General features: G+C 40.5%; 1 protein-coding gene across 1 annotated transcript in view; it reads right to left on the bottom strand.

Moving 5' to 3' along the window:
* The window catches only part of Pla2r1 (phospholipase A2 receptor 1), a 126039-nt gene that overhangs the window by 1094 nt on the left and 97341 nt on the right, over window positions 1-27604 (bottom strand). The window contains exons 18-29 of the mRNA XM_027420345.2: window positions 26661-26725; window positions 25831-25934; window positions 23315-23451; window positions 13102-13219; window positions 12305-12435; window positions 11712-11859; window positions 7431-7669; window positions 6560-6728; window positions 4433-4573; window positions 3342-3458; window positions 2168-2344; window positions 20-52 (exon numbers count right to left, since the gene is read on the bottom strand). Coding sequence (XP_027276146.1) covers window positions 20-52; window positions 2168-2344; window positions 3342-3458; window positions 4433-4573; window positions 6560-6728; window positions 7431-7669; window positions 11712-11859; window positions 12305-12435; window positions 13102-13219; window positions 23315-23451; window positions 25831-25934; window positions 26661-26725 — 1579 coding nt within the window. The remainder of the gene's footprint in view (window positions 1-19; window positions 53-2167; window positions 2345-3341; window positions 3459-4432; window positions 4574-6559; window positions 6729-7430; window positions 7670-11711; window positions 11860-12304; window positions 12436-13101; window positions 13220-23314; window positions 23452-25830; window positions 25935-26660; window positions 26726-27604) is intronic.

The raw sequence follows: 27604 nt of genomic DNA, 5'->3' as shown, positions 1-27604 counted from the left end.
TCTCCTCCTCCAAACCTACCTTTTACTGGATGCTCCATCACAACTGGAACATCTAAAATCAAAGAATAAATAAAAAATTCTTTAAATTCAGCAAAGTTATGGCATTACTCAAAGCAGGAATCAAACTATTGCTCATACGTCAAATCCAGTGGCATGTTTTTGTGAATGATGTTTTAATGGAATTCTGATATTCATTCATTTGTATGTCATCTATGACTCTCTCTCTCTCTCTCTCTCTCTGTGTGTGTGTGTGTGTGTGTGTGTGTGTGTGTGTGCGAGAGAGAGAGAGAGAGAGAGAGAGAGAGAGAGAGAGAGAGAGAGAGAGAGAGCTTGTATGTCCTGGTGCATGCACCACAGTGTGGGTGTGTGTAGGTCAGATGACAACTTGTGGGAGTCAGTTCTCTCTTTCTACCATGTGGGTTTCTGGGTTTGGACCCAGCTTAGGTCATTAGGCTTGGCAGCATGTACCTTTACCAGGTGAGCCATATTGCTAGCCCTTTGTAGTCATAAGGACTGGTGTTCATATCATAGGAGTACTTCTTCTTCTTCTTTTCTTTTTTCATTTAGTAAAGCCCAAAAGATTTCCATCTGGTCTCAGCACATTTACAACAGAAATATATGTAAGACATGGTCCTTGCTTACAGGAGGTCAGCATTTTCTTGGGGTTTGATGAAGAGTTAGCTCCCAAATCAAAGGCCTGCTTGTCTGTATGTCACAGTTATAGTCAGCACCTTTCACATCTGTGATTCCCAGGAGTCCGGGAAACAAGTAACATAGATTCTCCACTCTAGACTCACATGGTTCCTGTTTTAGTATGTTCTACTGTAAGAGAGTTTCTCACTTAAGATTGGTAACTCATGGGCTAAACTGCAATTTTTGGTCTTGGAAAGGATGCAGAGAAAGCATGCTGTAGAGGCACCTGGGAGGCTGGAGGGCTGCTGTGAGCCTGTGGTCGGTCTGGACTTCATAGTTCCAGACCAAGCCAAGCACCAGGGTGAGACTCTAACTCAGAAAGCTACATTGAAACAATAATGGTAACTACATTTTAAGAAGAGAAAGTCTGGCACTCAGTGCAGCCGAGGTTTGGACAGGCACTTCCTTGCCTATGGGATGGGTATGTTTGAACTGCTCCATGGCTTTGAAAAGTTTCAGAGCTTTAATTAAAATCGGACACTGATGTATGCTGTTTCTGATTTGCTCTTAATGCTTAAATGACAGCGAAAACTTGGGCATGCTGTTAGTCTGATGTCTCTTACAAGGCTGCTGCACTTTGGGGATTCAAACATCTAGTGCCCCCACACTCGGCTTTTTCTCCTTGCTTGCCAGCGTCTAGCCAGTGTCTACCCCTCCCTCTATTTTTAGTCATGCCATTCAAATTGCTAACGCTGTTCTTTGCATCTCATGAGTTAATCTCACTGTGGGTGTCTACACAGCACCCAGTGCATCCCTTGCTTCACCAGGAATCTCAGCTCTTTAGCCCAGCTCTGGATCCTGCTTCACTGGTCAGTTTTACTCCCATCATGTGTCTACTACTCCAGTCGAAGCACATTCTCCATGGATGTTTTTTAGTGATGCTGGGCCTTTGGTCTGAAATACCTTTCCTTTTCCAGCTCCTCAAATTTCCCCTGCCCCTTTAGAACCTCTGAAGCCTTCTTCAGCAACCCTGAGGCACACCAACCTTCCTTGTTTTGCTAAAATGAGCATCTAGGAACTGTCTGGATTATTACAAACACCAATGATTCTCATGGTATGTTAGTTCAGAAGCCTCGGCTGTTGTTTGCAAATGGCTAGGATTTTCCAGCTTAGTTCTTAAAAATTAATTTTCATGCCTATAACCTGTATTTCTTAGGATGGAGTCAAGTATGACCAAAGAGAATCACATTTATTTGTCCAGAACAAGTGCACCAAATGAACAGATGGTATTTCCTAAGACCAATGACCCTAAACGTTCTCATAGCACATTTCTTTTTGGTATAAACCCCATGTGTTGATTTCATTTATATGACTAATGATTTTTATCCCCTTCTTAATAGAGAAAAGGAGCTTAAGTGTTCTGACTTGAGTGATATAGGACAAGATGTAGAGCCAGAGTCTATCTGAATGCTACCATGGTGGGTCAGTATTAACCAGGAAGTCAGTATGAAGAATTTTCTCTCCCTTCACACACCTGCCTCCATTTTACATATGAATCCCCCTTTGTCTTCACATGGGGTAAACTGCCACACTCCTTCAGGGATCCTCAAGGCAACACAGGGATGGGGCTTGAGGTGGTCCACAGCTGGCTTCCAAATGCCCCAGTTCGATTGGTCTGTGGATGTTCCATCAAACCACCTTAAGGTTTCATCTGTGGAAAAATACTGACTTACTATGAATTATGTGCATGGATATTAGTCTAACACTGGGACAAACCACAAAAGCAGCCCCCAAATTTAAGGACCCACACTTATTCCATAGTGTGGTCATGAACAAAACACAGAAAAGCTGTATCCATTGAAGCTATCTCCTGTGCAGCCCTCTTCTTTAGATATAAATATCTTGCCTCTTAATGTCCTGGTTTGAGTTTTGAAATAGTCCACACATTTCTAATCAATTTAAAGAAATCACATAGTAAGTGAAATTAAATTAATGTATTGAAGATGCCTTGAAACCCTAACATCAACACCATAACAAGAGGGTTCATTTCCTGCAGCCATTTTTATACTAGATGTGGTTGCGTGGGAAAGTTCAGCCCATGTATGGTCAATAAGGTGTGTGGGGGAGAGGGGGAAGGGCTGGGAGCACTGTCTGAAATGAATTTAAAACTAACGATAAAGTGAACTTTAAGTCAGCTTGCTTTTGATTATCACCATGAGCTAGAAATTCAAACAATGTCCAGGATCAAAATACCCCTTGCAAGGAAGGATGGGCTGTCCCCAGCCTTCCACACCACTGTAACACTCTCTCCATGCCAATTACTATGATATTCTTTACAAGTGCTTTTTAATAACAACAGTTACATAAAGAAAAGTGTGCTTCCAATTACACACATTGGTGTTGATGAGTAGCATGTACAAATTCAAAAAGCACAGTGTATCCTTGAAATGGCTCTCTGACTGTTGGGCTTTGTAACACTTAAAGAGTGTGGGGTGTTTTCAACTCAATGTGGCTTTGCCATACTAAGCCTGGGAACAGAGTTGGAGTCAGTATGAAGGTTAACTTGTTATTTGTTTTGTTTGGGAGGGGTGGCTTTAGGATTCACATGGTGCTTTCACAGCAAATGTGCCCAAGGAGCATTTTGTGTCTCCCAGAGGCCTTAAGGAGTGAGTATTTATTTACGCCTCCTCCGCACCCACATCACTTACTGTTACTATCAAACTGAGCATTCAGCCAAACCATCTGGACAGAAGAACTAAAAGCAAGAATCTCTTCCAGGAGAAACAAATTTTCAGCCTCATCCTTGATTGCTAAAAGATTAGATCCTGTAAAAGACAAGCAGCCAATGAACAAGGTAAATGCAATTCAGAAATGTTTCTGTGCCATGTTGTGAAACTTGGGCTTTGAAACATAAAAACATTACACCACTCAGTACGTTTTTATTTTTCTCTCTGGTGCTGGGGCTAGAAGCCCAGGGTCTCGCCATGTTAGGTAAGTGCTCTACCACTGAGCTACACAGCCAACTCCATGTTTCCATTGTTAAAGAGTGATTGAGCGGGTGGGGAGATAGCTCAGTTGGTAAAGTGCCTGCTGAACAAACATGAAGACCCACGTTTGAATCCTCAGGGCTCAGTTAAAGAGCAGGGCTGGGGAGGCAGAGACAGTAGGATCCCTGATTCTTGCTGCAGGTTCAAGGAGAGACAGTGTCTCAAACATATTGGGTGAAGAGTGATTGAGGAAGATACCTGGTAAAACTCATATAGACTCAAGCCCTACCCCCATACATATAAAAGTGATTAAAAACAAAACAAGGTCTCACTTTGTAGCCTGGCTGGCTTGGAACTCACTATGTAGACCAGCCTGTCCTCAAATTCATAAAGAATCTGTCTCTGCCTTCTGAGTATTAGGTGACCTGTGTCACCACACCCACCTAAAACGTGATCTTAAGACTTTTAAGGTAAAACTACATTTATAAAAATGTACAAGTTTTCACTTAGAAGCTAAAATACTGATGATCCAGTTTAGAGAATGTTAGAGATTCATAAACACATGGCTTTAAAGGAGGAATTTTGTGGAAAAGCTGTACACTGAGACACCATCTTGGGTTTTCAAAGTCTGCACTGGATCTTGAGTCACTTATAATAGCTGTCCCCCTAATAAGTAAATTCAATAGTGCTTATTTTTTTCAGTAGTCTTCATGGTTCCTAAAGTTACTGGATAATCAGCATGTGAAAAAGCACACTGTTTACTGAGATGTCAAGGAGAACATGAAAGCGTTTTAGTGCCGCAGAAGAATTACCTTCTCTTTTGCAAAATTCATGAGCATCCTCAAAACTCCTGCTGTCCAGGACTGTAGAGAAACTGTAGCAATTACCTTTAAATTTTATCCAGGGAACTGATGTTTCTGGGCATAGCACTGGGTGCTCAGATGCCTTTGTTTCTGGGAAGACAAACCAGGCATGATTTAGGCGGGTGCCTGGGCTCCTATGCCGAGATAACCCTATTTTACATCCAGTGAAAGGCCAGAATCAATGCATGCATTAAGATCTTCATGATAATACCCCCAAAAGACTGGATTTTATGTCGATGATTACAAACTAGGGTTAGGTTCTTGTATTTCTGTTAGAAATACCCTTTAAACATGTAGAGTGTATTAATAGACTGCCTTGTCGGTTTACTTGGAGTCCTGCCTGGAGAAGGTGGCTGTCTAATGTTATCCTAAAGCTTGGGGGCATCAAGGAGATGCAATTCCTAGAGAAAGCAATAGCTGAGTGATTCTGAGAAAAGGATGTCTAAATGTATAAAACATATCCTGTGTTGGGCTAAATGTCACAGATTTCTAAAATCCTTGTCGGTAAGCCTATGAGAGAATAGCACATTCAGTAGGTATCACAATGAAACACAATATGGAATAAATAAGCAGAGTTTGAGGGGGCTTTCCTTCCAGCACCAAACAAGAGAGTCAGATACATCCCTGCTGAGATCCTGGTCCCATTGCTTCCTAGCTGTGTGGCCTTGGACATTTCACCCCCACTTAATTTCTTTGTAATAGGGAGCTAGCAGCAATATCATTCCACCCCAAACAGTTTGAACAGTTTAGACATGTTAGTGTCTGGCCTTTGTCATTTGAAGTATTTAATTTATTATTGTTCTATAGATAAGTGTGTGAGACAGCACATTTGCCATGGTGTGGGAGGTCAGAGGTCAACTTTTAGGAATCAGTTCTTTCCTTCCTTCTATGTATGTTCTGGGGATTGAACTCAGGATGGAGGCTTGCTCTGAAGCAGCCGATGAGCCCTCTTGCCATCCTGCCTGGCACTTCTTAAAAGTCTATAATAAATGCAAACATTTTTATCAAAAAAGGAGGCTTATGGTGTTTCAGGAGAACTAATTTTGCTGTCTACATTTCATACGTTTCCATATGTATATACATGCATGTAGACATCACTTGTGCTTAATCCTGAATTATTTTCATTTACAATTATGCAAAGTATGTGTGCTATTTGCAATAGTATCCAGAATATAAGTAAATAATGCAGTTTTATGAAATGAGAGATCTTAAAGGAGATTAGAGGGGGAACTTGAGCCGAATACGACAGCAACCAAGAAGAGACCCGGGAAAACGGGATAAAGCCCATCAGATGGTGGGGAGACTGAGCCTCTGTTCTTGGTCCTGGTGATGGATGGAGCCTTGGGAATCTGTTTAATGCTCTCAACTAAGTTTCATCTCCAGTAAAAGATTGGGGCAGCCGAACTTCATGTAAATGTGATACTATGCCAAGTGTGGGGTAGGACATATAGTGAGTATCCAAGCAGTGTCAGCTACCACCCGCCATTACCATTAACCTACCACTGTTGTCTTAAGCACAAACCCTCGGTTCAGGTTCTCCACAGAAGCTGAAGCACACCTTTCTAGTGTGACTTCCCATCTTTCTCTTCCCCTAACCTGTGATGCTGGCAAACTCAACACCAGCATTGCCGTCTGTATCCCCATCCTCTACTCCTCCATCTTTATCTGTTTCTCCCCACAGAATGCTTCTCTATGTTCTGTTATCGCCCATCAATCCCACCCATTCTTGCAGTTCCATCTGCATATATTGCCATGCCCTTCGAAAAGCCCTTCTGCCTTTCCCCAAATAGATAGTATACTCTTAAAAAACAACAAAACATTACTTACTATGCTGCAGACAATGGTGAGGATGGCAGCATCAGAAGACAATGCATCCTTTCCTTGATAATCCCTCTTACCTCGACTTCTAGCCATACCTGGTATGACAGCTATTTGTCTTTGTATCATAGGCCAGACTGCAGGCTTCCCAAGAGCTGGGACTTTTTATTATTCATGCTCATATTCCCTGCTGAACACAGTCATGCACGCAACAGTAGCACAGGACACATCTGTTGAGTTGAACAGAATTGTACTTACCAGTGGCTACATGACAAATGGCTCCTTGCAGAAATGACTCACAGGCTGTGCTATGCCAGTGTCCATTAGTGTCAGCAAAAACACAGTCACCAAATAAGGCTGACTCCTCATCCTTCCAATAGGTGAAAGGGGATTTGGTGCCATCTGACCAGCCAAAATTAAGACCATTCTGCAGAGGGGATTGGAAGTATTACTTCATTGGCAAGACTTGCTGTGATGAGCCAATACTACCCAAGCATCCTACTCCTTCCAAATTCTACATTTTTTTCCAAAACAACCAGAGGTTCTGGATGAATAGAGTTTACTTTTCAGCAATTCAGGAGTAATTCAACACTCTTGTTTTAAAAAGCAAAAATGAACAGAAAACAAAACAAAACATCACAATCACACAAGCAGAACCCTTGCATGTTATATTTCAAGGGTAGTGAGTTAATTAATAATTAAGTTTCTGAGCAGGAAGCAGCAGTCATTTTTCATGGAGATTCTGGAAATCTAACAAATTACCCAAACAAACATGGTACTTGAATTGGAGGTGTGTTTCATTGCATAAATGAGTTAGTACTCAGGGATGCTTGAGAATTTTCAAAGGACCCATGGGGGCATTATATTTAGAAATCAGGCAAGTGCATGTTCAACCTAACAGGATGTATACTCTTGCTTTGTAGCCTCAGGCTTCTCAAAAGCAAGTAAACAAAACCCTGGAAACAACAACAACAAAACCCCTAGCAGTTTCTGAATAAACCAATTATTGAAATGTTACATTTTCCATTGTGCCTGGGAATTATTTTTGCATGCTGATTCCAGTGGTTGTCCCCCTAAGGAAGCAGACAGAAGCTTTTCGAAGATCATTGGAGGGACTTTGAACACCTACGTCTGTGGTGGAAAGTCCAATCCAGTGGGCATGTCCCAGCCTGTTGAGGATAACGGTGAGGAAGGCCTGGTGAAAACTGTCTGTAATGCTGGCTAGTTCTGCTCCATGCATCAGGCAGGCTCTTCCTGCTGTGTACCAAGTCATATTAGCACGAATTATTTTATACGTTCTGTTTCCAAATTCTAATGTGTTGGGGACTGAATACATATCAGACGTATTTACATGGTGTTCAGGAGTATCTAGAATGAAAACAACAACAAAATCATTCATAGCATCTGGACAATAAAAGAGGAGGTCAGGCTTAATATGCATCTTTGTCACCAACATCCACATTGACCAGAGATTTTCTCCCATAAGTGATGAATTCAAAATAATGCCACTACACTTAGAAGTGTCTGTGATGCTAGGGAATTGGAACACTGTGGTAGTTTTAATGATGATGGCTTCCCTAGGCTCATACATTTGACTGCTTGAGTCCTAGTTGGTGGAACTGTTTGAGAAGGGTTAGGAGGTTTGCCATTGTTGGAAAAAGTATGTTATTGGGGGTGGGCTTTGAGGTTTAAAAAGCTATGCTGTTTCCAGTTTGAGCTCTCTCTCTGCATATGTGTGCTTTCTCTGTAATATATGTGCATTTCTCTTTTTGTCTTGTATTATGCTTTATCCATAGAACAGCCTAAATTTAGGAAAACAAAGTAAAAAATTCTGCATTATCTGATCTAGAGTGAATTGAGTCCCTCTTGCATACTAGGCTGAAAACCAAAATCAGTAAGTAGTTTGGGTTTATTAAAGGGCATGCTGAGATGTGAATGGCTGAAGGCCTGGACTTTATCCCCCTGCTGACCCTGCCTGTTAAGAGACCTAGAGAAAATTAGTCCTTCTGAAGCTGAAATGTCAGGTCTATAAGAACTGACAAGGTCTTCCTTAGGAAGGTGTGTGTAGAATTCATTGTGATATCCACACAGACACACTCTATTGCATCTCAGACACATCAAACAATAGGTGTTGTTCCTCACTCCCCTCTCCTATTTTGGTCATGTTCTCCACAATTAAAATGGCCAAGTAGAAAGCTACCTCTTGCCTTTGTTATTGTTACTTGATTTAGGAAGCACACATTGTAAAACATAATCGAAAATGAGCCAATTTGTTAATTAACTTGTGATGGACTGTGCTTTGTCACCAGTGTGCTCTTTGCTGGGAGCCTGCCTGCCAGCCTCTGCTCCCAGTTTATGGTTAGTTATACAGAATCTATACGATACCAAAGTACTATTTTAAAATTAGTACCATAATGTAACTGAAGATTTTTCGTTTCCTTCACTGGGTTATACCATTGCTTTTATACGTAGGAATTTCTCCCAGTGCAATTAATCCTTTTAAGTTTCAAATCAAAATACACATGATTTTGAGCAATGTGGTTTTGCATTTCATTGTCCTGGAGAAGAAATAGCTATGGAAACTGAGCTGTTTCCAAGTGTTCAGTTCTCCCTTTGTCTTGGTCTGTCTCTCCCTTTCTCTCTCTCTCTCTCTCTCTCTCTCTCTCTCTCTCTCTCTCTCTCTCTCTCTCTCTCTGTGTGTGTGTGTGTGTGTGTATATACATGTGTATCCGTGTGTGAATGCATGCCTGTGTGTGCCATGGCACACATGTGGAGGTCAGAGGATAACCATGTATGTTGGTTCTTTTCTTCTCTTTATTTGAGTCAAGGCCCTGTTCTGCTGTTTTTCTGCTATGTTAGGTTAGCTGTCCTATGAGCTTCAGGGATCCTCCTGGCTGCCCTCTGTCTCCCCAAAAGGAGTTCTGGGATCAGAGATCTATACCATGCACCTGGCTTTTATATGGGTCCTGGAGATTCAAACTCAGGTTCCCCAAGCCTGTATGGCCAGTTCTTTCACCCACTGAACAACCTCCTCTGGCCTCTGACTCTTTTTTTATTCATATTTCTTTCTTTCTTTTTGACTTTTGTTTGTTGGGTTGGGGTTTCTCTGTGTAACAGCTCTGACTGTCCTGGATCCTAGACCAGGCTGGCCTCAAACTCAAAGAGATCTGACTGCCTCTGCCTCCCAAATTCTAGGATTAAAGGCATGTGCCACCACCACCCATCTTATTCTTACTTCTTTATTCTTTCAGGAACATAGCAAATTTTGTCTCAAGCCCAACATAAGCTTATATTTATGTGGAAAATGTTCATTGTAACAAGAACTAAAGTTTAATAATATTTTTCAGAAGTAATGATTTTAAAAACTATCTTTTGGTAAACATGCTGAGAACTATGCTGCTTTACATGTACAGATGCAATAGTTCTTACCTCATTTTACAGAAATTGAAATCAAAGCTCATAGAAGATGAAGTCATTTGACTGGCACTTATGTAAAGAGGGGTCAAGTGGGAGTTTGTATAGTCAGACATCAGGCCTGTGCTCTCCCACTCTGCCCTGCAATGTCACCAAAGGAATGGCTGTGTTGCTTGTCCCCAAATGCCATAGAAGGCAATCAGTGGGTAAATTTGAGAAGAGGTCAACATTGTAGAAATAGAATCACTATATTAACTGAAATACTATTTTGTTTTGTTCCTTTTTGTTTTTAAGAATAAAGTTCCTTGTCCATAGAATGGGGAGACTTTGACCTAGTTCCTGAAATGGTCTTGAAGGTTTTATGGCATAATGTTCATAAACCCAAGGCCTGGTGCCAGGCACAGGGACACACCACAGGTAGTGAAAGCAAGAGCTGTCTCTGTTTTTTTTTTTTTTTTTAATTCAAGGACATAGGACAGTCACACTACTCATTCATCCCACTAGATATGTGTGATACTGTGACACTTTAATTAGGATCTTAAACATCCTCCAAAGGCCCAGGGATCCCAGTTGTGATCCCCAGTGTGGTGCCACTGGAGCTGATAGAACATTGAACAGGTGAGGCCCAGTAGAAGGTCTTAGGTCACTGTGCATGCCACTGAAGGGGATTATGGGAGTTTAGACTCTGCCTCCAGTCATGAGTTGAGTGGCTTTGTTCGGCTCCCTGATCCCTCCATAGCATTCTGCTTTTGGCACAGCTCCAAAGCAATGTGTCTAACCTTCAAAATTATTATGCCAATACAAATCTCTCCCTTTATAAGTTGATCATTACAGGGAGGGGAAGTTATCACATATGGCTTTGATATTACACTCCAGAAATCATTGGGGAGTTTTATCCCAGATCTAGAAATATACCACATGCCATATTTAGCCACAAACACTATTTTTGGAGCTTAAAAAAAAAGGGAGTGAGTGTGTGAATTTATGATTTTGCTGTGCTTCTTTAGAGTCAGGGTCTCCCTCGATAGCCCAGGACTTCCTGGAACTTGCTTTAGAGTGCAGTGCAGGCTAGTCTTAAACTTGGTAAGCTATTTTTTGTTTTATCTCAGTCTCCCAAGTACAGGAGTTACAGGCATAAGCTAAGACAGTTCCTTTTTTTGTTGTTTTTTTTTTTTTTTTGTTTTGTTTTGTTTTTCAAGACAAGGTCTCTCTGCAGCCCTGGCTGTCCTGGAACTTGCTGGGAGTGAGTTCTCTGTCTGCCTGCCTCTGTTTCCCAAGTGCTGGGATTAAAGGCATGCACCACGCCTACTTGGTCTCAGTTCCTCATTCTTTTTCAACATCGTAGGTGACTTTTAAAGTTGCTACAATAGACTATTTGTCAATCTAGTGTCAGTGTTCTTTGCAAAGTAGTAAATGCTGGAATTTAATCCTCAGTCTGGAGGACTAAGTAGGTAAAAACTTATCTGACCGGGAAGTTCAGAAGTAGCATCTCTAGAGGGTGGCTGAGCTGAACCAAGGCCACAGGGTTCCCTGACTGAATTTTGGTGGCTTTAACTGGAGGGAGGGACCAGAATACACTCACCCCAGTCTCTTGCTATATATGTGACACCTTGGAAGTCTGGCAGGGAGATGGCCATCAACAGATGTCATCACTTTGACTTTGGAGCAGAGCCATGAGGCAAGAGAAAGTATTTTTCTTTGTGCTGATCCTAACATCATAAAATGGGAAAATGGACGGATGAAGACAGAATCCCAGAACGTAGGAAGAAAGCCATTTAATGGTTCTAGGGTTGTGGTGTATAAACTTGATTATCCGTCAGATGGTTTTGGTTGTCTTTAGAACACAATGGAAGGGAAGTCTAAGAAGTGGGGGATATATGGCTAAATACCTAAGTACAGAGGACAGGAAACTCATTCTGTTAGCTCAAAGCTGATAGACAACAGCTGTGGAAGGAAAGTTGGAAATAAAAGGAATAAAACCCAAATTGTTTCTTACCTTGCATTTTTTCACAAACAAATCCATAGCCTTTTTTTCCACAGTCGTCAAAATACCACTTTCCAGTGAAATGAAAATTAGGATTACTTGACACCAGGGCACAGAGCGGAACATGCTTTTGAACTTTAGAGGTATTGTAACTTGGCATCTTTAAAGGAATACATATGTTATAGAAATATGGTAGCAACATTATTGTCACATTAAAAATTATTTTGGGCATAATTTTAAAAAGTAAAACACCATTATTATCTTATTTACATCTAATTAGAACCAATTCAGAAATCTCTTCATTGCCTCTGAGATAAACAATCATTGTGATTCATAGTGTAATTGTGTTTATGGTACCCACAAAACTGTTACAATGTTATATTATTAAAAATTAACATATGTCTAGTAAACTAATATAAATTTATAGCTTCAAAATACAGAAAGAAAAATTATAGTCAGTAAGTCTTAGTTATGATCTCTTGTTAAAATCATGTAAAAATAAATAAATCTTGAGGGTCTTACAAATACAGCACAATGGTTAAAGTGTACAAGACCCTGAGTCAGATCCCCAGTAAACTTTGCCCCAAATAATTCTTAAAACTTACATTTATTATGTCAGATGGAGACCAGTTAGAATATACCACAGGCTTTCTATTTACCCACTTTTCATGATCATCACTTTGTAACCCTATCCACACATTTGTAGTCTGGCCGAAAAGATTCATAGTAATGAAAGCTGAAAAACAGAAATACATTATCTGATAATATCACACAAATTACTGGGTCTGCATCAAATGCTATTCATAGAAATGATTCTATTTAAATGACAGGGAGACTTCATTATGACTCAATTGCTTTGTTCTCATTAAGGTAATACGTCATCTTTCACATTGGTTTCAGTTTAAATTGACTGAAATTAGCTGGGTAACCTGAGATTTTATCTGATCATTAGCAAAACAATTTCCAGTATTCACTTCTTACTGTTTTAAACAAAAGAGGATTAATGTATTGTATTTAAAGAGAAGTATATAATTGCCTAAGTTTCAAGTTAAAATGTATAGGTGAACTCAAAATAATCTTTAAAAAGCTTACCATGCAATTATAGTAGATATTCCCGAGAAATTACTTTAGATATTCTAGAACACATGTATGTCCTTATTCTCTCCAGTGTAGCTGTCCAGTGAAAGCCTCTAAAGTCCTCAGTTTCTAGGCAGCCTACTGACTCTCACAGATGTCTGGGCAGAAACCCTGATGCTCATACTGAAATTTCCTGTGTCTTAGCAATACAGTTTTAAATGTTGATTTGTAAATGAAAGTTTGGGGGTGATGTAAGTTTGGGGGTGATGTTTTGATTAATTAATGATGGTGGCCATTTTTGCTTGGTTGAATCCTTAGACTCTACCTTGTTCCAGTTCACTTTCAATGGAGACCAGTGTCCCGCCCTTGTCAATGCAGAAGTCCTGAGCACCTGTCCAGGTCTTTAGCTCTTGAGTGTCTTTGGGAATCGACACCAGGAAGCACTACGAACAACAAGAACACAATGCATTCATTCCTGGACTGTTCTATGTGAAATAAGACAATTTTCCAAAGGCACTGAAGGTCAGCCTTGGAAAAGATAATTTTCTTAGGCAGAGATCTATCTCATCTGTCTTCTGCCTGCTCTGCAGGAGTTAATGCATGAAGAGAGATTTGTCTCATTCACATGAGGCAGAGCAGAAGCAGGGATGTGTTTGTCACCAGGAATGGCACAGCAGAGTGGTCTACTTGGTGGAGAAGGGTGATCTTCCTAAGAAGGACCCAGTCTGTTTGCAAGGCTTACAGTAGGGTATTTAGTCTAAGAAGGTAGGAGTGGTGTAGCTGGAGTTACTTGTCCTGCCAGGTCCCGTGTCTTTAGCCCCAAATGAACACACAGAGATGCTATATTAATTATTAAAGTGTTAGCCGATGTCTTGAGCTTCTTATTGGCTAGCTCTGTCTTAATTATTAACCCATTTTTATTAATCTATGTATTTCTATGTGGCCTTGGCTTACTGGAGAATGCCCGAACCTGTTACTCCTTGTGTTCTACATGGCGTCTCTTTGCAGCATCTCTCTGCCTACTTTTCCTCATTAGTCCCACCTATCTTCCTGCTTCTATTGGCCAAACTGTTTTATTCATGAACCAATAAGATAAACATATATACAGAAGGACTTCTCCATCAGATGGCTTAGCTAGTGCCATCCATGAGCAAACTTTCTTACTTTAGTGAGAGATGAAAGGACATGGAAGCTTGAAGTTCACTAGACACCCAGAGTCAGCTACGTAACAGCAAGCACACAGGAAGTTACAGAAAGACAACAGGGAAGGTAAGAGGAAGACAGAAAAACAAAGGACACAACTGAGGAGCAAAGATTACCACAGATGCTAAATGGAACACAAAAATACAGGCTGGATTTTCACCATGAGATGGGTGACTTTAACAAAAAAAATCTTTATTATGTCACATACTTGAAGGTCAGAGGACAACTCTAAGGAGTCAGTTCTCTCCTTCCATTGTGGGGTCCAGAGACCATACTCGCACAGTCAGTCAGGCTGCCGAGGTAAGTGCTATAACCTACTGAGCTACGTTGCAGGCCCGTGACTGTCACGGTTTCCTTTTTATGAGATGGTATGAGAATCAGAATGATACAATTGGCCTAGTGTGCCCATTTTGCTCAAGAAAATGTAAACACAGTAGGGACAGCTAAAGTAAAGTCAAGATAGAGGAAGAAGATTGAGACACTAACACTTTAGGACGGGTTCTACAGAAGTTAGGAGAGACTTCATGCAGGGACATTGCATCCAGAAAGTGCTGGCACTGTCTCTTTACACTCAGTTGCCTCCTCAATGAACATCACCAGCACTAGTCATTGGCAGGTCTGATCCCAGGGTTGAGCTACAGAGAAAATTTCAAACTAACCCCAGCTTACCTACAAACTCAAATATGAGAGCACCACCTTTCCTGTCTTACTTTGGGATGATGCTCTTCTCCCTTATTCTCTAATTTCTAATCTATCAGTTATCACCTCCTCCCGACCACTGTTACTCCAGAAAAGCAGAGGCAATCTTCTTGGCACCACATCAAAGATAATCCCTAAATACCATCTAGGAGATAAAAAAAGCCAAGTGACACTGGGGCTTTCCAATAGCAATCCCAACAGGTGGGAGGTAGAGATGAGGATCGCTCGAGCAAGCTGCCTCCAGGAGAGCTAGTCAGTATTGAGAGCCTGTGTAGGGCCCAGCCATGACAAACTCAATAGAGGCCTGAGTTTTAGATTACCCTAAGGCAATACCTGGCTCTAGGAAAGACCACCCAGACACCACCCAAGAACAGACCCAAGGGAAAGTACCTAATGGTCCAACCATTATAGATAAGATCACCTAATATCCTTTAGTCCAGCACAAATGTCAGCCAATCAGGGGTCTTGAACCTTAGAAATCCCTCACCCCAACCTCTACTATGATAAAACCCACCCCAACTGAGCTTGAGACTGATCTTGCCAATGCTTTGGACACATGGAGAGTCTGAGTTCATACTTGAATAAAGGCTCTTTGCTTTTACATACGAGATTTGGTTTCCTTGTTGATTTTGGGGGGACTCCTCAAAATAAAAGGTAAAGAGCATTTGATGGAGAAAACCAATGTCAACCTTGGGCCTCCACATGAATGTGGACACACATACATGCAACTATATAACCATGTGTACTTACACACATGCAAACACTTGTACATGCATTTGAAGACAAAAAAATCAGTCCAAATTACTACTCTCATAGAGGCACTCTACCCCAGTCTTTTGGGCACATAAACTTGTCTCACTCACCACAACATTGACACTGAGTGTTTGTCCTTCATCTGTGTGACACTGAACTGAACATGCCCAGACATGTCCATATCCTCTACCCTAACCTTGTAGGCTTTGTGCTTTATGACCTTGAACTGAGCATGCCCAGAAGTGGGTCCACCATCTTTTCTTCTTAAACTTTAACCATACACTGAGCATGCTTGTGTATGTGCCCAACTCATATGCTTCTCCAGAGGAGTAGGTAAAGACTCTACAAGATCACCACACTTCTGTTCCTGGAGGAGAGCAGCATTCTGGGGACAACCCCGGTGCTCTCCTTAACTAATGCAGGCAACAGGTGTGTCCCACTCTGATGTCCTGCTTGTGTTTCTGGTTCTCCAAGACACCAACTCCCTGAAGTCAATTGCACAATGACACTCTCAGGCATTCTAAACTTAACACAGCAGTTCTCATATAGCACGACTTTTACTTTTGTGGCTATTTTGACAAAATCTGGGGACATTCTTAGTTATTTTTAGTTTGGGAAGAGTTGCCACTGGCAAGGCGGATGGAGACTAGGACATTGCCAGATACTGCCATGAGTGACTTTATAAATTTTCCCACAATAAAGAACTATCCAGCCCAAAATATCAGTAGTGCCAGGGCCAGTTTCCCCAAAACTTAGTTCTGATGGCATCGTCCTTTAGGACTCCAGGGCTTTTTTACAGCTTTTAGAATTAAAAGCTAGAAACTGTGATGTAGCCCGAGTTACTGATCAAGACAGGAGTGGGTTTCCAAGTCTCCTGCATACCTCTTTCTTGTTTGCTTCACAAAGAAACAGAATTGTCTTTAAAGGAGTTTCATTTTATAACAACCACCCTTTTATCTGTTCCTTTTTTTTCTGCTTCTTTCTTCTAATTACAAATCCCAACGAGTGGCACACACTAATTATTGGGAAGTCTTATCATTTAATTCGAGTTCACCTTGTGTTCAGATAGTCACTAATGAACTATTCATAAATACCAGTGACTCTTGCTGGCTCAGTTTGCTCCACCCTTCTTTGCAGTAAAACTCTCTCTTCACAGCCTTACATGTTTCCTGCATCCAGGATCTATTAATTTGACAGTGGAAGTATGGCGTCCTATTACCACAGGCTTCTTTTTCTAAAATACACCATATTTACTAACACACTCTGAAACAGTGCCATTAATAATTAAGGCAGAACATTTGGAGGAAGGATGGCATCCCGATTTTAACTTGTTTACTTGCTGACAAATTTGCAAAATGTGATCAAGTTTTATTCATCTCTGCTCATAATTGTGAATTAAGGAGGCCCTATAATATTCCAAATGAGCTTGGAATAATAAAAATCCTTTGTTCCAAAGTAATTTCTAGTCAACATTTGTCAATAGTATCTATAATATTTCCTTCAAATTTGGTCTTTTCTCAGTTTTTCTTCTATCATTGCCATTGAATGTCCGATGTCTGAAACTTTGTGGATATCCTTACTCTCTCATCCTTCTCTGCCTTAGATGCTACTGAAGGAGCCATTGGCACTGAACCAAGGTCTGGAATAAAGATGTGCAACACACACACACACACACACACACACACACACACACACTCACACAGGGGGAGGTAGAAGGGGAGAAGAGAAAGAAAAAGATAGGGAAGACTTCTCTCTTGGCCCTGCTGACTTACCCTTCCTAGGGTAACATCTTGTCAACCTTCCCATATGTCATTAAGCTACATTATCCCACACGGAGAAGATGATTTATGAGTCATTGGGAAGAATGCTTAGCTTCCAGATATCTCGCTTCTTAAAACTCTAAAACAGCGATTAACTTGTCAGCTGAGTTTTTTAAAGTAATAAAAATTAGTCCTTGGAAGAATTGACGAAGAAGGGGAGAAGTTTAATGGCTCATAATGTATTGACATTTGTTCAGGATTTATCCCCCACTTTTCTTTTTGTAACTTTAAGAATTAATGGGGGGAATGGTCCAACAGCACTTGCTACTTCTCTCAGCAACGATCCTTCACTGGCTTCCAGACTGTCTGAGTAACCCGTCAACACCAGACCCTTCTTATCCGTGGTTTTCACTTTATCAGTTTCAATTACCCACAGTCAAAAAAGTGAAGGGCAATGACAATAAAGAGAGGATATGTGTGTGGGAAACATAAAAATAGAGAGGGGAGGTAGTCCCTTAATTTTGTTGTAAGACATTTTATTTTATTATTGGTTATGGTGACTCTTTCTCTCTTTTTAAAGATTGTTTTTATATGTGTAAGTTAGTGCAGGTGCCTGAGGAGTCTAAAAGAGGGTGTCAGATCCCCTGGAGCTAGAGTTAAATGTAGCTGTGAATTGCCCCATATGGGTGCTGGGAGCTGAACTTGGGTCCTCTGAAGGAGCAGAACAGGCTCTTAACTGCTGAGGAAGCTCTACAGCCCCTATGGTTTCTTCACCCACCTCATTTAGAAATGGAACTTTATCAAAGTCACACAGTCCTCAGAAGGACCCTCACATAAAGGCTTTCTCTACAGGTGGCTACATTGGGAGGTGCTGTGGATATTGAAGCCTTAAGAAATCAAGGTGTGCCCTCACAAAGGACCAAGGGACCCCAGTCTCCATTTCTCTGTCTAGTCCCCATCCCCATGGATGTTCAAGGTACAAACACTTGCTTTTTGATTCTCGTTTAAAATGAAATTTTGAGACAAGGTAGGCATTTGTTTGTACCAGTCTGTAACAACTAGCCCTGGGATGCACTTGTTCCAATAGCCTTAAGAAACTAACAGTCATATGGATGAAGTCTTATCCAATCAGAATCCAAGTCTGAACCAAAATCATATAGAAGAAGATGTAGGGGAAAGTATTCATGACATATGATTTGAGGTTGTGTTCTTAGATGTGATAGCAATAGCACAAGAACTAGAAGAAAAAGTAGATACATTGGACTTCATAAAAATTATGGATTTGCATGCATCAAAAGGCATTATAATTATAAGGGAGAACATCCTTATAGTTATTAGGTGTAAAATCTGATAGGAATTCATTGCACATGATACCAGAAAGAATTTCTATAATTCAACAGTAAAAAAACCTATATGGCTTAATTAAAACAAGGACAAATGACTTAATTAAACATTTCTATCCCCAAAAGTACATGAATGAAACCTCCTATTACATATGCAATTGTAAATTCTGTTTTTGTTTGTTTGTTTGTTTGTTTTCGAGACAGGGTTTCTCTGTGTAGCTTTGGAGCCTATCCTGGCACTCGCTATGGAGACCAGGCTGGCCTCGAACTCACAGAGATCCACCTGCCTCTGCCTCCCGAGTGCTGAGATTAAAGGTGTGCGCTACCAATGCCTGGTTATAATTGTAAAATTTTTATTTGCTGGGAAAACATATTTGTCAGTTTCTCAAATACCTAAGTAAGAGAATCCCGACTTAGCAATTATGCTTCTAAGTTTATCTCCAAGAGGAATGAAAACTGGAACTTGGAAATGTATACACTGATGTACATTGTAGCATTATTCTTTTTCTATGTCTGTGAAAAATGCCAGTGGAATATTGATGGAGATTGCATTGCTTCTGTGGGTTGCTGTGAGTAGTGCCGATATTTTAATAATAGCATCTCTTTAAAAAAAATAAATCTAATACAACTTAAAAGATTATGAAGCTGGTGTGAGCGTGTGTGTGTGTGTGTGTGTGTGTGTGTGTGTGTGTGTGTGTGTGTGTGTGTGTATGTGTGTTGGCCTTGTAGTGGGCCATGCACCTGTCTTGTCAGAGAACAACCTTGTGTTTCACTCCTTGCCTTTCACCCTGTTTGAGGCAGGATCTCTCCTGCTCGCTGCTGTGTACACAAACTAATTGGCTCATGGGCTTCTGGTGGTTTTTCTACCTCAGCCTCTACATAGGTAGAAATGTGTGCTGGGATTAGATTTATATGTGCTACTGTAGCTGGGATTTTACGTGGGACCTGAACTCAGTTGTTTAAGCTTGCTTGGCCAAACACGTTCTGTGTACACTGTGACAGAGGCTGAATTTTGATTTGACACATATTTTCATGAAAGTCACACAATCATACAAGCCTTAGATTTCTCATATGTAAAATCAGAATAATAAATGTATATCTTAAAAATTTAATCAAATAAATATTTATGAAAAACCACCCAGCAAAATCAGCCAAGAGGTGAGGGCACTCTAAGAATTCATGGTGGATGGCTAGATGGATGAGTTGGTGGGAATGGCAGAAGTCATAAGGCCAACACAGCAGTTTGACAAAGATCCAGCCAAGTTGAGCCTCATGATGGCTGCTGTGCCACCTTTGGTTTTCATCTCTACATGCTGCATACTTGGGGCACTTTTAATATTTGTACAATTTGGGGATATTGGATTGATGGAAAACTTCTTATGAAACATTTATGCCTTCTTCCAGGAGTATTGCTTCTAAGCTTCCCCAGGAAAGTCCTGAACATACTACCCCTCCTGCTTTTAGGAAGATATCTTTACTACTTGAAGATCTTCTTTACGCCTTGGAGGTTGAGATACACATAAAGAAGCCAGAAGTCTCTCTTTGAGGCTATGAGGCATTCTTGAAACAACTGTCCCTGTACTTACACAGGAACAAGATAATCAAGAGCAAGTAAACTCAAAAAGGTCAACAAGATTCAATGGGCTAGAGGAGTTGGCCCCAGATCAGATTGCAAGCCTCTCCCCACTATATGCTCAGGCAATTACATGGCATATACAGCAAGGAACTTCAATTACCTCTGCCCTATACAGAGACTTATATTGTAAGACAAATAATAATGTAAAAAGATGATATAAGAATGAGATGTCAGGACCTCCCTTTCTTAGAAGAGTTAGCACATGCAGAGCTACTGTGGTGTCTATGACCAAGGAACAACAGAATGCCAGGATTAGACTTATAAACAAATTTTATAAAGATATAAATGTGAACATTGTATTATGCCAAAATTTGAATAGTAACTGCAGCAGCTTTGTCCTGAGGACTTTTCTTGGGCACTCTGACCATTAAGAGTTAATAACACACTGCTCGGGACATGGCAATATACCTAGGCTGGCTTGAAGATTTTGTTTGGTCTGGTGTCCTTGTAGCCACAAAAGCAACTAGCCTGAGAACAGATTGGCATATGTCTCTAGATTTCTTAAAAATTGAGTTATAGGGTTGATGAGTAAAAGATGGTTATAAAATATAACTGTTGATCAATGATGTCAAAACTTGAGGGGGAAATGATTGTAAAACTCTGTTCTGTCATGGCTTATCAATGATGACTAAAAGACTTGTAAAAGGAAGCGAAACACATGTTCATAAACAAAACTGATCTATGTTTTGGAACAATATGAATGTATCCCTACTCACTAAATTCTGTATAAATAATGAAGCACTCTGGCTGCTAGTCAGTTAGGCTGCAAGGTTCTCCTGATCACCATGGCCTGACTCACCTCCTTCCCTCCCTAACTCCTTACATCCTCTGCTGGGACCTGTCCACTGCTGGGGATGGCTCCCTGGAGTGAGTAAAAGGTGGTCACATATTGAATAGGAATAGCTTCTGAGCCAGACGCCTGTCATCTTCAGTTCAGTTGTGCCTCTTGCAGAAGATTGCCTCAGATGGACTTGTTGACTATTTATTCTCATTGGGAGGAAGAGGGGTCATGAGACCCTCATCTGAGTATGACTTCATTTACTGCTTCTTAACACCTGTTGTGTACAACTCTGATCTAACTGCATATTGCCTAGGGGAGGAGGCTAGGGTATATAGGTATGGGAAAGCTAGGAGAAGAAGGCTCTGTCCATGTGGTTATGCCATCATCCTTGATAGGTAGACTCTCTCATAGGCAACCCTTTGCTTATGCTCTGTAAGGAAACCCAATAAACGGAATGGTTCTTCACAGTGACTTTTGGTGGAATAATACCTTGGTTTGTCTTTGGGACCTTAGGTAAAGAGGTAGATATTGTTTATATCTTCCACTGGGAAGGAATTTGGGCAGCACATATGCTATAGAATATTATTCAGCCTTAAAAAGGGAAAAATCCTGTCACATGTCATAAATGGCTGAGGCTTATAGGCATTATACTAAGTGAGCCAGTCATAATAAATACTGCATGTCTCCATGTACAGGAGTCAAGTTCAGACAGACATGAGGTATAATGGTGGAGCCCTTTATTTAGGAGCCAGGATGTGATGGGGGAAGAAGACTAGGGAGTTGTTTTTATCTAATGAATGTAGAGTTTTGTTTCTGTAAGAAGAAAAAGGACCTGGAATGCACTGTACAACATACTGATGCTGAATACTGGCAAACCACACACTGAAAATGACTAAGTTAGAAAATTCTAAAGTATGTGTATTTCAGTATGATTAAACTAGCCATATGTGACTAGTTAACAGTGGCAGCAAGATGGTGAAGCAGAGTATGCCTACCGGTGTGACCCAAAACTTAGATTTAAATCTGGCTGTCTAAAGAGAAATCAGGCACTAGGGAAATGTCTGGAGAGCTGCAAAGATGACACCAACTAACAATCTAAGCAACAGAGGAGAGGCTACCTTAAATGCCCTCCCCTGATAATGAGATTGATAACTAATTCATAAGCCATCACATAGCCCTCATCCAGCAGCTGGTGGAAGTAGAAGCAGACACCCACAGCTAAACCTTGAACTGAAGTGAAATCCAGATGCAGAGAAAGAGAACTGATGAGCAAAGGGGTCCAGACCCCCTGAATGTGGGTGTCAGTGAGGAGACCTTGGAAATCTATGGGGCCTCTTGTAGTGGATCAGTACTTATCACTACCATAGGAATGGATTTTAGGAGCCCATCCCACATGGAGGGATACTCCTTGAGCCTAGACACAGGGGGTTGGCCTAGGCCCTATACCAAAGAATATGACAGATTTTGAAGACCCCCTATGGAAGGCATCACCCTTCCTGGGGAGCAGAAGGGTATGGGATGGGTACGGAATTAGTTGGGGGGGGCAGGGGAGGAGGGGAGGGAGAGGGACCTGGGATTGACATGTAAAATAATTTTCTTGCTAATAAAAAAAAGAAAAAAAATCTGGCTGTCTACAAAGAGCAGTTTCATGTTAGCATATGAAATCATGACACCATTTCATTTCTTAATTCTCTAAGAGTTAAACAATTACAATTTGGATTCATCTTAGTTACTTCTACCTAAGGCCTATAAAGTTGTTTTATTAAAAAATATAAGGAATGGATGCAAAGTCTCAGCCTCAATTGAAGGGAGCATCAGAGATCATAAACCCGGTTGACAGTGTCCCTACTGGCAAGCTTTTACTCTTAAATTGAATTCAGCACCAAAGCATGAGCTTTATGAGGCTCAAAATGACATTGACCAAATTACATTATTAGTTCATCAGTTTACAGGAGGGTAGAGTCCTGCTGCTTCTGGGCGGGGAGGATGAGGAGGGATGGCCCTCTGAAGTTTATTGTTTATTTGCAGGGAGTGGGGCTGGATGAATTGTCATGCAGGCACACACAGGTGTACACACACACACACACCATATCTAGTGATTCATCCAGCACAAAGGACACCATATTAAAACTGCCTCTACAAATGAGGTGTGGAGGCACAGTGGTCTTGCATGAAACCTTTTTTGTTCCCAAAGGGAAAGCTTCTGAAGTCATTTGAAAGCTGTGACAGTGACATTTCAGGTCCTTTGAATAACTGGTGCTAAACAAGCAAACAAACAAACCCCCAAACTACCCTCACTTTTAGTTACTTTTCAACTGAAGTTCTACAAAAGAGAAAAAAAGGTGACTTTATAAGAAGTGTACCTTATGGTTAAGATAAAGCCAGCCTTTGGGGCATGTCCCATGCTGCATTGGTGGTTTCTCCTTCTCGATGACCCATATTTTCACTCTCTTACAAACGCTGGGCATAGGAACAGAACAGTTCTCAGTCCCCCAGAGCCCTGCAGGAGGAGACAGGTCAGAAACACCATAGGAACTAGGAGAGTCCCTCTACAATCTTTGAGTCAATTTTCATGGCTGCTATGGTTTTTCATAATTTTATTTTCTGAAGACTGGAAACTGAACTAAACTACTAACCATAGTGGTGACACCTCCCCAGGCAAAGTGCCACCTGAGTAATTAGAATGGAAGAATGTAAAGAACTTTTTTTTAAACAAAGGAAACAAATGTTATAATTGCAACAAGATTAATATAAAGTCCTATGAATATTTGACTTGGGAAGCAAAATAAGACCTGAGAGTCTTTAAAGTATCCAGTTTCAGTATACAGGGAAATGATCCTAAGACAACAAATAGATCGTCATTTCTAAAGATTTTAAAACATTTCTAAACTTTATAATACTTCATCAGAAAATGCAAGTTGGGTACACCTAATGTAAACATCTAAATCTTAAAACACTCAAGTGCTGCCACGGTGTTTGGGAAGTCTTGAGGCATTTTTAGTTTCAGATGTTTAGCTTGGAGACAGCTCACTGGTAAACACCCACAACCTGCAAACATCAAAACACTTCTTATCTTACTCATGTTGGATAAAAGATACTCAACCTACAATAATAATGTAGAATAATTAAATCGGGAACTTCTTAAAAAGGAGGATTTCTCAGTCTTGACCCTTACACAAGACAGACTCCCATATGAACACATATTCGCTCAGATAGATCCCCAACTTCCCAGCTTTCTGCAAACTGTCTTTTAACTTAGAACGACTTCAATTCCAGAGGAAAGGTGATGGAATGTCAGTTAGTACTGAGTAAAAAATGACAGACAAAGAAGCTGTGTGCACAACGCAAGGCAGGTCCAGTTTCTTATATCAAAAGAGGAATAAAAACCATGGGTTTCAAAGGTGTACTGAGCTGTGATTGTCAGTGCGGATCCTCAGCCATTCTTGCAAAACAGCCCTTTCCATAGACTGTTGTGACACCTGCTGGCAAAGCAAGTGGATTAACTACAGCTTTCCCTTAACTGCAGAGGCCCGCACCCAGAGGATCATTTTCCTCTTTATTTCTCTCCTGGCCATGTTAAGTATGAAGCTTTTGGGGGAAAGGATGGCTGGTATCAGTAGACACTCAGCTAGGCAGTACTGTTCTCAGAACATAGAGAAGTCAGCCTCTAGCCTCGGGGTGCCACTGGATCCAACTTGCAAACAGGTACTTGTCTAAGATGAGCAGTCATTAGTGCCAAAAATAATCAAATAATAATAACAACATAATTAATAATAATAAAACAGTGAACTTAATGAAAGAATTTTAAAAAGACTTATTTATTTTTATGTGCATTGGTGTCTTGTCTGCATGTATGCCTGTATGAGGGTACCAGATCCCCTGGAATTAGAGTTACAGACAGAATTGTGAGCTGCCATGTGGGAGCTGGAAATTGAACCCGGGGGCCCCTGGAAGAGCAGTCAGTGTCCTTAACTGGGGCCATCTTTCCAGCCCTGAACATAGGTTTTAATTACATGAGGGAAAACAGAAGAAAGTTGCACAGAGGTTAAAGTTTACAACTAGGAAAGTAGAGATGGGTGAAAAATAACTCCACACTGAAGTTTCACAGAGAGCAGCATTTACAGGAAATTTTCCCCACTGTATCAAGTCATCTTAATGATTTCACCTTTACAGTTTTGGTAATCTACTTTTGGTAATTTTCTACATTTTAGTACATTTTACTTTTCCTCTCACTCATAACTTCTTTTTGATGTAGCTGCTTCCTGTATATTTTTAATTCTATCCTTACTTCAACCTCAAGCTTTAGCATATTTCCTGGTAAAATTAGTGAACGATTCTTAATTGTTTTGGGTAGGGACAAGAAACATCTATTTTGTTTATATTTGATATGGAAGTACATGTTTGTCTTTAAAAAGATTTCCTAATTTCATTATTGTGTGTATGGTCATTTTGCTTGAATGCATGTATGTTCACTATGTGTGTGCCTGGTCCCAGAGGAGGTCAGAAAGGACATATGATCTCCTGGTACTGGAGTTATAGATGGTTGTGAGCCACCACGTGGATGCTAGAAATAGAAATCAGGTCTTCTGGAAGAATGGCCAGTGCTCTTAGTCTCTGAGCCATTTCTGTAGCCACAGAAAAGCATGTCTGCAACAGTCTCACTAGGCTCACTTTGGGTTCTGCTGGCTCGTATGGACTTATGCATTTGTAAGTTATTTAAAGCAATGTGACTGCATGATTTCACAGGATGAGTGGCCATCCAGAAACCAGACAACTAATGAGATTGCACACAATCAACAGAAAACAAAAATAACCACACGAAGGAGCCTGGCAGCCTCTAGACATGTCTGCAGTATATACCCAAACATGGATAAGTAACCTGTTATGGAAGAAATGAAGGCGCATTGCTGGCTCTGATTATCCACTCTTTTTTTTCTTTCTTTGTCCCAATTCTGGAATATCACAGGTGACCCATTATGCCAGCTGCAGGAAAATTTTAAAAAAATTGAAAAGGTTATTTTTTTTCACGTGTGTGTCATGTCATATCACTGTTTGTGTATACTTATGCCACATGCATGTAGATGCCTGTGGAGACCAGAAGGGGGTGTCAAATACCCTTGATCTGGAGGTGCAGGAGGTTTGTGGGCTGCCTAGTGTGGGTGCTGGAAATCAAATTCTGGAAGAGAAGCCAATGCTCTTAACCACTGAGCCATCTCTCCAGCCCAGGGAAAATTGAAAAAAAAAAAATAAGGTCTCATTTAGCACGTCCAGTATCTGAGTCCATTCTTGTAGTTCTGGCATATGGACTGAAAGTGTAATAGTTCATTCTATTTGGTTTAGTACATGCAGCATTTTGTCTACATTTGGTGGTGCATTGTACACACCAAAGTTTTCTAAAAGTCAAGTTTGTGCTTTGTTTTTATCACACACACACACACACACACACACACACACACACACACACACACACACACACGGAGAGGAAAAAGCTTTCACAGGTGATGCGCATGTTTGTGTTATAGACTGGTGATGACTTCATTGGTATTGACTTAAAAAAAACCAGTGCCTTTGATTAGAAGAATGAAAATTTGTAAGTTAAGGATAACAGTTGAAGGCTATTCAGCAAACTGGTCACCAAAATCCAGTCTGCTCATTCTGCACATGCAACTTATCAAATAATGTTAAATACAGATCAATCTCGGTTCATACTGAATTGGGTCACTGGCTCTTCCTTCTTCGATTCCAATCCACCAATTCACACCAAACTTTGATAGCTATTAAAGGGAAAAAAGAACATGTCATCATTTATTGTTCTTGCTTATGTTTTTCACTATTAAGATCAATGGAGATGTTACTAGCTCTTTACTATGAATTTACCTAGTTATGTAAGGAAGAGCAAATAAGGGCTGATATATCTACAGAAAACTTGAAACTGCATTATTCTAAAACATGCCCTGTTCATTATGAAAGAGAGTTGGAATGAACTATTGAAAATATTTTCTGTTTCATTCAACTTGAAAAGTCAAATTTCCAACTCTGTTAGAAGCCATAAGACATAAAAGAGAAGATGGATTCTTTTTCTGACTATAATTAGTGGCGTCTTCTCTCAGTGATTTATGGAAGCTCACTGCAGATGTCACATCTATTTGACAAACAAGGTACAAAGACATTAACAGAATAAAGATTTAGAGTATACGCATTAGGCTGTTAAGCCTTAAACAGTGTCAGCATTCAAAGAGAGAGACATGGCATAGGACAAAAGAATACTGCAGAATTCCAATGTCTGACAGCAGAAAATTACCCTTTATCCATTTTATTAATCTAAAGCCAATATTAATCACTCAGCTGAGCACAGTGAAGTAGCAAATGCACACACATGCTCACACCACACAGCAGAGGTAATGCTGGACTTATGGACCAGGAATGGAAGCCCCCTCCTTAACCATAATAGAGGAAGGGACAGAAGGATTTTATTGAGCCATCTCATGTGGTGTGCTTCACAGTGTATTTGCTCCCTCTGTGTGTGTGTGTGTATCGAAATTCAAATTAACTTTTATATGCCAAAAGCCTGTTAATTTTAAGGCATAATGTATTTAAATTTATACTCTTGTTTAATTTTGAGAAGGCTTGGAGATAAATTTTAAGATATGTTA

This window comes from Cricetulus griseus, chromosome 6, assembly GCF_003668045.3.
Source record: "Cricetulus griseus strain 17A/GY chromosome 6, alternate assembly CriGri-PICRH-1.0, whole genome shotgun sequence".
NCBI classification, from domain to species: domain Eukaryota; kingdom Metazoa; phylum Chordata; class Mammalia; order Rodentia; family Cricetidae; genus Cricetulus; species Cricetulus griseus.
The sequence above is the reverse complement of the archived record's forward strand: the minus strand, read 5'-3'. Positions and strand labels throughout refer to the sequence as shown.